This window comes from Lonchura striata, chromosome 13 (genome assembly GCF_046129695.1).
Source record: "Lonchura striata isolate bLonStr1 chromosome 13, bLonStr1.mat, whole genome shotgun sequence".
Classification (NCBI taxonomy): domain Eukaryota; kingdom Metazoa; phylum Chordata; class Aves; order Passeriformes; family Estrildidae; genus Lonchura; species Lonchura striata.
In genome coordinates this window covers 17,370,718-17,384,674 of record NC_134615.1, presented here as the reverse complement: position 1 = coordinate 17,384,674, position 13,957 = coordinate 17,370,718, and the positions used below count along the sequence as shown (strand labels likewise).

The 13,957-nt window shown below is 46.2% G+C and overlaps 1 protein-coding gene and 1 long non-coding RNA gene across 2 annotated transcripts; one reads left to right on the top strand and one right to left on the bottom strand.

Moving 5' to 3' along the window:
• The first annotated feature begins 26 nt into the window (after positions 1–26).
• LOC144247067 (uncharacterized) lies at positions 27–958 on the top strand. The gene is made up of 2 exons (XR_013340760.1): positions 27–210; positions 355–958. It is a non-coding gene; the product is annotated as an uncharacterized LOC144247067 (long non-coding RNA).
• A 493-nt stretch (positions 959–1,451) lies between these two features.
• Positions 1,452–13,686, bottom strand: DRC7 (dynein regulatory complex subunit 7). The gene is made up of 15 exons (XM_077786241.1): positions 13,562–13,686; positions 12,992–13,253; positions 12,029–12,154; positions 10,772–10,966; positions 10,313–10,456; positions 9,773–9,991; positions 8,940–9,050; positions 8,035–8,107; positions 7,414–7,542; positions 6,467–6,595; positions 5,799–6,025; positions 4,694–4,909; positions 3,514–3,624; positions 2,342–2,443; positions 1,452–1,642 (listed from the first exon to the last, which is right to left on the bottom strand). The coding sequence occupies exons 1-15, from the start codon at positions 13,684–13,686 to the stop codon at positions 1,529–1,531; spliced, it is 2,283 nt and encodes a 760-aa protein (XP_077642367.1). The 3' UTR covers positions 1,452–1,528.
• Positions 13,687–13,957: the final 271 nt, after the last annotated feature.

The window sequence follows — 13,957 nt, the reverse complement described above, 5'->3', positions numbered from 1 at the left end:
CCCTGAGGGGCGGGGGCCGCGCCGCTCCGGCCCTGCGGCCGCTCCGCAGCTCCCGTGGGGCGGCCCGGGTCTGCCCCCGGCCTCGGAGCTCACGGCCCGCCGGCGGTTGAGGCCGTCTTGCCCTGGGCTGCGGCCGGTGTGTCCTGTCAGGCGGCTCACGGGTGTCTCGGGACTCTGGCGAGGTTCCTGTGCCTCTCCCGCCCGGCTGAGGTGCGTTCGCGCCGCTTGTGGGTGTTTCTCGCAGTCTTTGAAACCAATTACTCCATCAACAAAGAAAAACACAAATAATTTGACGCTAGTCTTTGATAATGACCTAAGAATGAAGGCTGAATTTCAAGGATCCTATATTTCCAGCTCAGGAGTGATGCATGCCGACAAGAGGGAAATCGGGCAAGAATGGCAAGAGGCCTTCGTGGATGGATAACTTTCATCCAAGACTAAAAGCAGGAGCAGGAAAGTGTGTGACTCTCCATAAATATATTACTATATATATTATATATAGGAATATATTTTTTTCCTCTGCTGGGCAGCAGAGGATGAAAAAAAAGACTGTAAAAGAGTTTTTTCTTAGAAAGGAAAAAAACTTTCAGGAAGTGGAAACGAGGACAGGTGGCCTTGAAGGACTACAGGGAAATCCCCTGGCCAGGAGCTTGGAGCTAGATGGTCTTTAAGGGCCATTCCAACTCTGTAATGTTCTGTGATTCTATAATAAGCATTTGCTGTTGGTTTAGCAGCTGCTGTGTCCCTAATGTCTATAAAATAATTTAAAAATTTATTTATTCTGGTGTCTTCGCTGGTTTTGAATTAACACTGATGAGTTCATATCCACGGTGTTGTATGGGGTGGTGTTTTGTACTTACACAGGGCTCTAGATCAGGTCAAAGAAATGTTGCATTTGTGAACTCACGAGTTCAAAACTTTTCCTTATGAAAAACTGATTTATAAATTTGTTAAAATATTGTGTTGGAAAAGGATCTGTATTCCCAAATATTTCTGTTCTGCTGCCAGCAGCTTTGGAGCAGATTTGGAAAACAAAAGCCCTGAAAGACTGTGCATGCTTTGTCTCCCCTTCTGAAGCAAACCTTAGGGCGAAGGTCCCATTGAGACTCGAGTCTCAAACATGATGGAGTTTCATGAGGAGATAATTGATGTAACTGCAGATGGGCCTTAGAAAAAACAGGGAAAACGAAAAGCTGCAGAATGGTGCAAATTCATTAAAATTGCTGCAAATCTGATAATAGTGAAAGGTTTACTGAAGGCAACTCCAAAAAAACAATGAAGAAATCAGTCATACCCGAGGTGCCCAGCCAGGTGAGGATTCCTGAGCAGCACCTCTTTAGGAGAATGCTTTTTCTCTATTCTGCCAATTGCTTTTCCCTAGAACAAGAAGGGGGAAATCAGAGGGAAACTGCAGTGGGACATGGATTAAAGTATTTCACAGAGTAGCTGCAGTTCCACGTTCCTGGGGGCTGAGTGGTAAACGTGCCCTGCTCAGGCAGTCATTCCCAGTCCCTGCAGAGGCTCCACTTCACATCGTGGAGTTGGTTGCAGTGTGATGGGCGAGGGATTCCTCCTCCCCTCCAAGGTGCTGACCTCTCCTTCTCCAAGGAGCTCTGGGAGCCCTTCTGCTCCTCTCCAACACCTGTGAGGGAGCAAGCGAGCAGAAGTCAGGGAAATAGAGAGGAAAGTGAGGAGCAAAAGCACAACTCAGTTCACAGAGCTGAGATCAAGGAAACCTCAAACTGGAGCCTATTTTATTTTCGGGGGGGGGGGGGGGCAAAAATTTTGAGATGAAGTCTCATGAGAAGAAAACTAGGGGAATCAAAATGTGGAGCAGGAAGAGGCAGAAAATCCAAGTGTTTTGCCTCACTAGAGTAAAGAAGCCCTGGAGAAGCAAATCATCTGTGATTGAGAGGAGAACTAAATCTGACCCTGGGGCTGTTTTGTTCTTTGATGCTAATTACAAATAAAAATACATATATATTTATATATATGTAATATATACAGGCATATTTATGGCTCTTCTAAAATACTGACCCCATGATCCCTATTATCAACTAATCATTCTTAATTGTTTTCTTTATTAACTAAACAAAACACAATAATCTTTCTCAGTGGTGCAAGCTTTTCAGAAAGTCAGGAGGTGACCATAGCACAACCATGTTATATTTCCCTGGGAAGGCAATTGAAACTGTGCTGACTTACACCACACTGTGATTTGTCCCAGTATATTTTAATGATGTTAAAAGCTCTTCAGAGATAATTCCTGATAGAGGAAAAGCTGACTCTGGATTTCTTTGAGTACATGTTTCGAATGCTGACATTAATGAAGTTTACATACCGTGGCTTCATGCTGTTGTTCTCTCTTTGCAGCGCTGTATATTGAAACTGACAATTTAATATTGGCTTCTTCATCCTCACGGACCATCAAAATATTTACCATCTTCCAAGAAATCAAAAGAAAGACCCCTCAGCTTTCCCACAAAATGACTGTATCTTTACAAGCCTGACCTGTTAACAGAGCAGATGCTGCATACAAGAATTGTAGAATAAGATTAAATATAGATCTGTGCAAAAATGTCCATGTCCTGCTGATAGATCAAATATCTGAAAAATTAAGTAGCCTTTATTTTAGATTGTTGCTGTGTATGGAATTCTTGAATGTAATTACTGATATAAACTGCTAAAGCTTTTCTGGACTCACAGTTTTGGCATTGTTGTAGAAATTGCACTGATAGCTTTGGCTTATTCTTTGTCTTATGTAGGATATGCAGCACAAGCAATGGGAATATTTTGTCTGTTGATACATCAAGACTGAGACATTTGGCAAGGTAGTTCATGAGGTCACTGTCAACTAGCTTCAAATTTCTGAGGAAAAAATGTGATTTTTGCAAAGTTGCTCTTAATTATTACTAACATTCTAGGTTAATATAGTTGAGCACTCCCTCTGCAGTGCCTTCAGGGATTTCTCTTCCTCAAAAAAAAGTTAAAAGAAATCCAATAGCTGTGCTTCCGTCTGCCAGAATTATTATATTTATCATGATGCAATTACAAAGAACTCGGATCTGTTACATCAGTCAGTGTGACTAGCAGTACAAGCAAAGTGTTTTATGAAGTATTTCCCTGCAGCTGCTCACACAAGTCACTTCGATATTTTGGATAGGGTTTCCTGGCAATGCCTAGAACCTAGATATAGCATTAAATACAATATCCTGGCAAATGGCAGGTAGGCTTCCAGATGCCCCCATTCATATATTATCATTTGCTCTCTGAAACATTTCCTCACAGAGAAGGAAGACTAAGAGCAGGAGCAGGAAAGTGTGTGATTCTCCATAAATCTATTACAGCTACATCTTCACTGAACAATGCCTGAGTAGCAAGCGTAGTAATTCAGCATGGACACCAGCTTTGTCTTATTTTTATCACAGTTTAGCTTGAGGAGGCTTTGGCAACCTGTCAGCTGAAACTTTCTACACCTGATCAGTTCTGACCCTGTGGACACCTCCCTGTTACCTCTGCTTCAGAGTACCGGACTTGTTGCTTCAGATCCTTCTGTTCTTCTCTCAGCTTCCACAGCAAGTCATACAGTCGGCGCATGTTCTTGTGTTTCTCTGAGGACCACGGCTGGAAGCAGAGAAGTCAGTGAGAAACAGCAGCACTGCCTGGGTGCACAGGGTCAGGTACTCTGCTGGCAGGAACTGGCACCATCCTGCTACAGCCAATAAAGCAGCACTCGTTTCCATCATTGAAACATCAAACCCATGGTCAGCATGGGTTTATCAGACTTCATTTTGATTTAGAATCCATCAGTAATATGAGCCAGATGGCACATCTTGCACTTTGCTGATGCTGCTATTTTACTGTTGGAATGAAATGAGATGAATAAAAATGTATTGAAATAGAGATGAAAAAAATGGGATTCCAGCAATGGTATTCTGTGTATTCTCCCCATTGGGGAACAGAAATTTTAAAAACCCTATAACATTAAAAAAAAAATCCCTATTTGTAATCTCTGGTTTTCATAACTGAATTGTGCAGCATCACAGCAGAATTTACTGGCAGGCTTCTGCCTCTGGTTACAGTCTCGCACTGATGCTGTTAGTGGGGTGACCCCTCACCGCTGATGAGATCATTTGGCTTAATGGCAGCACTCCACTTCTTTTGGAATATCTCTTATTTAAGGCTATCTATCTATTTATATATCTGTCTGTCTGTCTGTCTATCTGCAATGTATTAAGCCTCAGCATCTTGCTCTGCAGAGTAAACTCTGGGATATTTAAGGAATGATAGGACCCAAGAACTCCACAGCAGAAATAGAACCAGAATAAAGAGTGTCTGCCTTTGCTGCTCTGTTCTCACTCTTCTTGAAGAGAGAACAACAGAGGACATTTCAGCTTCCCTGCCATGAATCTCCAGAACTGAGTCCAACAGCTGCTGAAGCTACACTTTGCAGGATCCCAGGGGATGTGGAGTCTGCCTGATGAGAAGATGACCTCAGGCATGGCCACAGCAGGCCAGCCATGTCACATTATGTCCTGCACTCCCAGTCACTCCCAGCATGGCAGTGCATCTCCTTGGCTGTTGGTGGTGTCAGCCTGGAGCTGTGCAGGTGGAGTAGAGGGGCACCATGGAATATGTCATGCTTGTAATTCTTTCACTGACATGTCACCTTCGTGTTTTGTCATCTTCATACCTGGAATTTGACAGTGTTTTCTCTGCTCAGGAAGATTTCATCTTCTCTTTTCTTCCTCCCTATTACTCTGCGGAAAACCACCTTTGAGGCAATGGTGTCATGAAGCTCAAGGTGATATGTCAGCTGGATGACATCATCTATGACCATAAAGATACGTTCCTCTATGTCTTCGTCAGCAGGCTTTTCTGGATTTCTGTGGAAGTACTCCTTGATTTGCTAATGGAAAGTGAAAAAAAGACACAGAAGCAGCTTAGACAACACAAAACTGGCAAATTGACAGATTTGGGTAAAACACCAAGATAAAAGTTGTGCTTTTCTGCCTGGACTTGCATCTTTTGCCCAATGGTCCTACTGTTCTTCTCTACGTCTTTAAAAAACCCAACCACAAAGCTGCTTAAAGCAATACAGAAATTTCCTATTTGTGGAGCAGAGTATGCTTTCCAAACTCCAAGTTAGCTTGGGATTCATCCCTGCCTGAGGGACCTACAGGAAGTATGGTATTTTGGAGAAAAGCAAAGTTTCCCACATTTTCCAACACAGGGGAGGAAAAGGTAGCATGTTTGGTGCTGGCCCAAAGACAGGCCACCACATGGCTCTGTCTTGCCAGGTGGTATCTGAGCCATACACACTGCCAGATGTCAGATTTCCTCATCCTCCTGTCCTGCAAACCAGACCTGACAAAAGGAAGAAGTAGATTACCTGCCTTCAACAAATCAGAGTGATGGGACAATTCATCAGGAACCTAAAATGATATTAGTTTGGATTCAGCACAAAAAATAATTTTCCTAGTTTTGAATCTTGTGAAAATTGTGTTCTGAAATCACAATCACTTTTTTTTTTTTTTTTCTCTGACACACAATTTCCCAGCCTTCGTTTCTTAGTTTAATTCTAGCTGCTCAATGCAGTTCCTGACAACTACTCACACTGTAGCTCTCTGTCAGGGAAGCAACTGTGAGACACAGCAGCTGAACAACGCTTGGTTATCTCATCTGGAGTTTTACCTCAGCCATGCCCACTGAAAATGAACTGAAGCCCCAGGCAGTATGTTTTGCATAGTTTAAATATCACAGTGATCCATATTTTTCTGTTCCTGCCTTGGCCATACCACTATGGGCCGGGGGTTAGCATCAGCTGTGGCATCAGCCTTTTCCATTTTCTGGTCTCTCTCGCCAAACTTTGTGTGCCGCATGTGCAGGAAGTCCTCCCGCCCCACGAAGTACTCTGTCATCTCAGTAGCACTTTCAACACGTTTCCAGAGGCCATCAACTCGTGCCATGTGGTAAAACTCCACTGTGTGCCCAGTCTCAGGTTCCAGTGACGTGTAGGAGTGAGCTAAGGACAAATCACACACATTTTTGGTGTTAGCAACTGTAATTCACTGAACACAGGCATGTCCAGTGTAGATCTCATTTTCTTCAGCTTTAGCAACAGATCTTATCCCCAGCTGCACAACACTGAGAGAACAAATATAAACCTAAAGTTTCAGCTTCTATCAATTCATGCTGATAAAATAAGAAATGTATCGCCCTGATACACATGATAACTATGTATTTTTCTAACATGTAGAAAAATACATAGATGGGAGAGCACTGCCCAGTGCAAGCCACCAACCCAATTCTCTACTCTTCACTGGAGACCATTTTATTTATTGAGGCAATTTATCCCACAAGTATCCTGTTCCCTGTGCCTTTCAGCTTTGGGTTTTGCCACTGCTAGAAGGGAGTCATGTGAAATCCCATCAGCTGCAGTGGCTGCCCAGATGAGCTGGAATACCTTTAAGAAGGAGGGGGTGTCCTCGCCTGAAATGGTCTGTGATCAGCTGTGTTTGTTTATTCACTTCTCTCATATATAGCAGGTCTTCTCGGTGTTTGAACCATTCCTTCACCTCCAGTTCTTCAGTACCTGTCAGGAGACAGGTTATTTTAGGTTAGGTCACCGTGTTGGAGGTGGCAAAATTCTGATGGGCTCTCAGTGTCTGTGCCAGCACCCTGTGCTCCTGATACAGCCTCAGTGGACATGGTACAGCCACTGGAATTGCCCCTGTGCACAGGGGAATTTTGTATGTGAATCCTGATCTACATTTGAGTTGATGACTTATACCCTAAGAGGGTCTATTCCTCTCCATCAACCACAACTAGAAGAATGAGCTCAGGAGTAGAACATGGCATGGCAAAGGGCTATGGATAGGCAAGAGAAATTCCATCCCAAATAGTTAATGATTGTTTGGATCAGTCAGGAGACTGCAGCATCACACTATCCAAGAAGGCTGAGGGCAGGACACTCTATGTCCAGTAAGGAATCTGCATGGTTTTGTGAACCAGCTGTTAAAAATAAAGTTTTCAACTACAGAGATATCCTCAAGCTGTAGCTGCTCCTTTCTATGGCCCCTTTTGACACTATTGGATCAAATCGAACCAGCCTTCCATTTCTCTGAAGACTGAAAATCCAAGCAGCTGACCTGTGACACTGAACAGTTTCACTGGTGTATTAAACGGATTCAAACTATTGTGAAAACCCCTAGCAATGCTGGAAAGTTCAGGGGCTCGACAGACTAAGCATGACAACGAGTTTGAGGATAAAGTAAATAATTCCCCACAAAGGTGAAAGGAAAATGAGAAAGCACAAGAGAGGCTGGCAGAAAGGGGACCACCTCCCTTTTCCCATCAGCATGCCCCAGGTTGTTAGCTCAGTGTGTGGGGTGTGCTCATTCATCCTCTTACGGTCTGAGTCTGCGTAGACAGTGAGGCGTTCCACCAGCCCATCGCCATTTGCATACACCGCCCACTTCTCCTGCTTTGCTTTATCATACAGGATCACCTTCTTCCCCTGGGCAAAGCGATTCTCATATTCTGCAGTAAGCAAGAGAGATGTCAGACAAATTGAATCCCCTGTTTTCAGCCCAAAAAAAATAATTTAAGAGGGGAAAAAAACATGGTCTAAGAGACATTATGCATTTATTATGTTCTGCTGGCAATACAGCTGTTCAGATCCTGCCTATTGTCCTTTAATGTTATAATGGTATAATAATTCTTTTCTCCCCCCAAACAGGTATTTGATAATGCAGGAGCAGTTCCTTGTGCATAGCAGTAAGAGAAAGACCATCCCAGGCAACATTTCCAGCTGGCAGAGAAACACAGTGTGAGGTGTGTGTCTGTGGGGGATGAAACAGTGCAGCACTGAGGGCAGCCATGTCAACCAATAGCTGTTGTGGCCTTCATCTATTGTGCTTCAGTGTTACTGTCTGACCACCCTGAAGGGAGAGCCCAGTGAGACAGACAAATGTCCCAAATCCACTGAAAGGTCAGCTGGGAGCTAGCAAAAGGCAAAGGAAAAATTCCTACCTCTGCAAGATACCTTAATCTGGGCTACCCATGATAGTGGCATCTGAAAGCTCATGCCTATTTCCTCCTTTTCCTGCTGAAACAGAAGCAGAATTTGTGGTTTTGGCAGCATCTCCTGCTGTGCCAGGAGGCATTTTGGTCCTGGTGAAGTGCAGTGATCGGAGCTCAGCTCATGTGAAGCTGTGCTCTGGTGAGCACCATGGCACAGCTATGACAGCACACCCCTACTCGAGTCTGATGAAATTATCTTCTCCTGGCTACTGCTCAGGCTGGCAGGGAATGAATGTGGCCATCATCAGATTATTCTATGTAGACCCTGGAGGAGTCTTCGCTCCCTGCTTATAAGCACAGGCTGAGAAGAGTAGATAGCAGGAGGGAATTACTAATTGCATTCCTCTGTGCTGCTGTGCAGGTGCAATGTCTGTTTTATCATGCTGTCTTCTCCCAACACAACAACATTTTTGGCTTCTGTCATTTTTTTGTATATTAGAGGACACACATTATTTCTGCATTTGTTTGGCAGGTTCACCTTGCAGCCAGGAGGGGAAGGTGACCAGCATAGAAAGAATGTCCACAAAAACCTCATTCTGGATTTCATTTTTTATCTCATTCTGGATTTCATTTTTTAAAATTATTTCATCCCAAAGGCCAATGCACTGGAGGCTTACAGAGATCCCTAGCCACTTATGACACCTGAAGTGTCATAAGTGTCAAGCAGGACACTTGGAGTGCCTCTGCGGAAAACACCAGAACTCTTCTAAATTGAGAAAGAATCTAAACCTGGCCAGAGTAGAAAGGGATGTGACCTGGAGAGGGCAGCAGGCAGGCAGATATTCACGGGCCTATGGACACAGTGATTCCATACAGGGTCCCCAGCGCTCAAGAGCATCGCTTGGGTCACTCACCATGTCATCTGTGTCTTTCTTGGGTGACTCTGCAGGCAACTGAGAGGGCTCCTTGCTCTCTGCAAACATAATTTCCCAGCAGAAAGAATCACTCAAGTCAAAGCTGAGATCCTAGAGCATGCAGGAAAAACTTTTTTCACTACAGGGCATTGTCAAGGGCCTTCCACTAAATTTGACTGCTGCATCAATATGTCTGTGGTGCTCTGGACCTGCCTGGGTGTCAGAGACTTCAGGAACTCTAGAAATCTGGACCTCAGGGAGGTGAGCTCCTCAAACCTGGTTGGCTGGTGGGACCCCAAAGACTGTCCCTGTGCCTAGAGGTTGCAGAACCCCTTCCTCCTCATGCCTCTTCCTCAGATGAGAGGAAATGGCTGGAAATGCTTCTGCCTCCTTCCTCGGGGCAAGTATGGCCCCAAGGGCAAGCTGATCCAACTCAGACCCTCAGCTCCCAGACTCTGTGTCTGCTGGGAAGTAGCTGAGGTATGGGAAGAGCCTAATCAAGATCTTACCTGCCTTGAGCTATGCCTGACAGACCCAAAAACATCTTCTGCCTCAAAAACTGTTGTTTGAGAGAAGGAATGCCTAGCCAGCCTTAAAAGCTGAAGGTCTGGCACTGTAGGGATTTAATAGATGTTAATAATCTGTATTTGCTAGCTCAGAGTCTGGTGCCCTGGAGTAGTTCCATAGTCTATGTAATCAGAGCAACATGACCAAAACCAACAAGAGGAGTGGTTAAGTGGAAACTGGATCACTCCTGGTCCTGGACTCTCCCAGGTCTCAGGTTAGCCCAGCTGTCCCTCAGGTGCCCAGGCAGGGTGCCAAGGGCTCCCCACCTTGCAGCCTTTCCGGCAGTCCTGCATGTTCACCCAGTAGTTCCTGTGGTTCCAGATGCTCTCAATCCCAAGGAAGCACTCGTCCCTGGTGCTGTGGCCATTTCCCGTGAACGGGTTGATGAAGAAGGTCTCAGGAACCTTCCTCTTCCCAGCCAGAACCAGAACCCACGCGTGCACCCGCAAGCCATGCAAAGGGTCTCGCTTGGGCTTATCCACCTCCTGTAGCACAGAGGACAGAGCAATGATTATTGCCATTTTAATGACACTTTGTTCCAACCCAAGGGCAATCTTATCCTTTCCTCTGCCCACTCCTAAAGAACTCCAGGCTGCTAATGCTTTTAAGAGAGAGGTACTACATACCCAGCACATGTTCCTTTGCCAGCACACATTGTGCTTCTGGAGGCCAAGTACTCATGGCCATGATCAAGGTCATATCATACTTCACAGAGGAGGGTGTGAGCTCCTCTCTTTGGTCAGCCATTACCTGTGTCTCAGCTCTTCTTCCTGGAGCTCACAGGAAGGTGGACCTTGCTAACTCACCACGACCACCTCCTCTTCTCTTTCCTCCTCTTGTGTGGACTCAGTTTCTTCCTCCTTCTTGGCCTTCTGCTGAAGCTCAAACTGGCTCTGTGGCTCTGAAGGGTACTTAATTCTATACTTGTTGGGATCCTCCTCTTCTGGTACCTGCAAAAGCAGGGTGAAACCCAGGAGAGATCAAGAGAAGGAAGTAAATGTATGGATTACAGGTGCCTCCCAGTTCCCAACACTTGGCAGTTTGCAATATTGTACCTGGTGAGCAGAAATTCAGTGAAGCCAAAAAGGCCTTGTAAGGAGCTGTAGAAAATCACACAAAAGATTCCTTTGGTGAGGTCTCTAGTACAGACTGAAACCCACTGTGGATCTGAAGCTGTTCTCCCTAGCTCAGCATTAGAGCTCACTGGACATTAACAGGCTGACTGTGTGCTGGACTCCTCTCTGCCCACTCACTGCAGATCTCACCTCCGGGGGCTTCCTGAGCCGTGGGCACAGCTCCTGAGTCTGGTCCAGGGAGCACATCTCGAGGGTGGCATATCCATGTACACAGTAGGCATCGTAGCCAGCCCCGATCAGCAGGGAGCACAGCAGCACAGTGAAGTCAAAGCAGTTCCCTCGCTGGTACTTCAGAATGGTGGTTGGGGAATAGAGTGAGCTGGGCTTGAAAGAGAGAGATCACGTTCACATGAGTGCTTGTCTTGTGGAGGTGAAACATGCACCAGGCAGAGAGCAGGGAGAGAGGCATTGCCCACATCCCTGGGCTCTGCATCCTATGGGAATCTGTTATACAACATTTCTTTAAAAGCCACTGACTCTAAAACTTCCCTCCAAAGTGATCTGGGGAAACTCTGACCCCAAATCTTGTGACAAATTTAATCACAAGAAGGGAAGGACATGACAAACTCATCGAACTGCTAAAAACCTAATGCTAATCACAATCCTGGAATGGGATTTCCCTCTATCTCCTGCTGTTCTGTCTACAGGTCTTCCAAGGCAAACACCCATAAACTAAATTATAATCCACAGGAGGAAACATATTTCCATCTGGCCCTCACTGTATCAGTACACACATACTGCATACAGAGAGGTTCTAATCCCACTTAGTTCTCAGACATCTCACCTAAGGTGATCAAGGAAGTCTCCACCTGCTAAATGGAGATCCCTTCTGTGTGCTCACAAAGTGTCCGAGCTCCTCTTGAGACCCTGGGACTCTTGGGACAGCCTGTGGCTGGTGTAGATTGTTTAGGTCACTCTGCAGTCCTTGCTAGCAAGGAGTGTGTTCCCTTAGCTGATTCTCATCGAGAATTTGCCCCAGCTCTGGCATCATCCCTTTTTGCTAACCTAGACATTTCCCTTCATCCTAAAATATACCCAGATATGGGAATAGAAATGTGCCTAAGAATGGGTTCCTGAGGTCAAGTATCATACCCTAGGGTTTATGTGCTCCTCTGTTCCATCTGGGCTGGCTGAAGCAGGGTCTGGTCTTGAAGAAATGGTGCTTAATTACTTAAAAGGTACCACACTGCACATGCACTGGAACTGCAGGTCCAACAGAATGCACAGGGTCTGGGAAAATCAGGGAGTTGCTTAAATAGTGAGGGGATGGTGGAAGTGTCAAGACCTTTGTGATTCCAGCCACTGGGACTTCCCCACTGTGTCCTGCTGAAAGGCCCTTCTGTCACTTCTGTTATGTCTCTGCTGGGGCTGCAGCCCCTTTCTTACCAGTGTGATTGGGCACTTGAGGGGTTCCATGATGAGGTAGTCACAGACAAAGCTGGCACAGCCTGACCAGTAGTACATGTCTGGGTAAGGCAGCAGGGTTGGCCTCACTGTTGTGCTCACAAACTTCTGCAGGGCAACAAGAGGAGTTTGGTTAGTCAGCAGGCCCTTGGCAGAGTCTCCTCTCCAAAGCCATCCTCAGACCACCCCTGGATGTTGCAGATCAAATTCAGGATCTTTCTACAGCATATCAACAGCATCAATGTCCCTTCTCTCCAGTTCCAAGATGGAAATTTCATGGGGTTGGGAGGCTGCTTGCCTGTGGCTGAAACTTCAACTTCATCTCAGACACATTCCAGATGTGAGCCAGTTCTCTTCATTTTCAAGCAAGTCAAATAGCTACTGGCTTTTCTGGCTTTTACACCCTCCAGCTTTCTTTTTTTTTTTGCCTTGCATGTTAATGATATGACAAATTTTGAGGAAAGCTGGTACAAAGTAGCAGTTCCAGGTGCCCAGGGGAAACATCAGAAAACAGTTGTGCAGCTTGGGTCCAGAGAAAACAAAACCAGACCACAAACTTCCACATTACTCCTTCCCTGTAATGTCAGTGAAGTTCAGAATAAGACCTAACTCTGGATCCCTATCTGTGGCTGAGCCTGAGATAGGGCTTATCTGTTTCATGTGTTTCTTTTCCTTCCCTTTATGTTTCTGTGGTCTCTCCTGTTTCCTAAGCATCACGCTGCAGCCTACATGGCAACACCAACATTTATATGGCTCATGGATTTGGACAGCCAGGGTGTTCCTGGGGTTCTGTGTGCCCGCTCAGGGGCTGTGGGTTCAGCCAGCAGGTTCCCATTCCCTTTAGCCAGGAGGGAAGGCAGGAGGGGCTGCTGTTCTTTCACAGCATTTGGCACTGTGGAAGCCAAATGCCCCCTGTGCTGTGGCTCAGCCCCACGCACCCCATACCTGCACACCACACTCGTTGAGCGGGTGGATGAAGAGCGGCTTGCGGTCAGGGCACAGGTGAGTGTACTGCCGGGAGAAATGGTCAGCGAGCTGCAGCAGCAGCTTTTCCTGCCGGGAATTTGTCTTGTACGAAGATGGTAAGTGGGATGTGTCAATGGAGCTCCAGTCGAAAACACTTACGTGGTAGGGGGAGGCAGAGAGACACAAGTAGTAAGTCAGGAGCAATACAGGCAGGATGATATCAAAACATGGCAGGGCTTCCCTGTTTCACAGGTAAAAAATGGGAGCCATATCCAAGGATATGATTTTGACATAGCCAAACATCTCTGGAGCAATGGCAAATTGACACATAACCAGAGTCTTGGGGATCTTTATACAGTGGTGAATGGATGCACCATCAAATGAGTTACTTTGTCTTACTTGCACACCCACACTCTTGGACAAACTCGTCAGGCTCAAGAAACTTGCTCACTCCCATCACTGTGGGGATCACACGTGCCACCCACACGTGTGCACCCTGTGGGGTCCAAAGGGAACATCTCTGCTCTTCCCAGCCAGGGGCAGACTTACGATTCATCACTTGTGACAGAGGCTTCCTCCACAGCTACCTCTGCCTCCAGGTCATGGAGGAAATCACTGAAGATCGCATCTTCTGCTGTTTGCTCCACTTCCTCCATCTCCTGCAGGGCCTCCATTTTGCCTGGCACTACAGGAATGCACACACCAGGGTGAATTCAGGGGTGGGACCCAGCTACAGAGGAACAGAGAAACCTCCCATTGTGGCCACAGTGCTTTGGTACATGAGCATGGCTGAGGCAGCCAGAGCCATGAGAGTGAAGGGAGAGCACTGAGTTAGGCTGGGTTTGGTCAATAAGTAGCTCCATGTCCCAGGACACCCTAAGTGTGCGGAGCAGGCAGAGCCTGGCTTGGCAGGGCAGCACACAGCCCCACATTCATTCAGCCGGC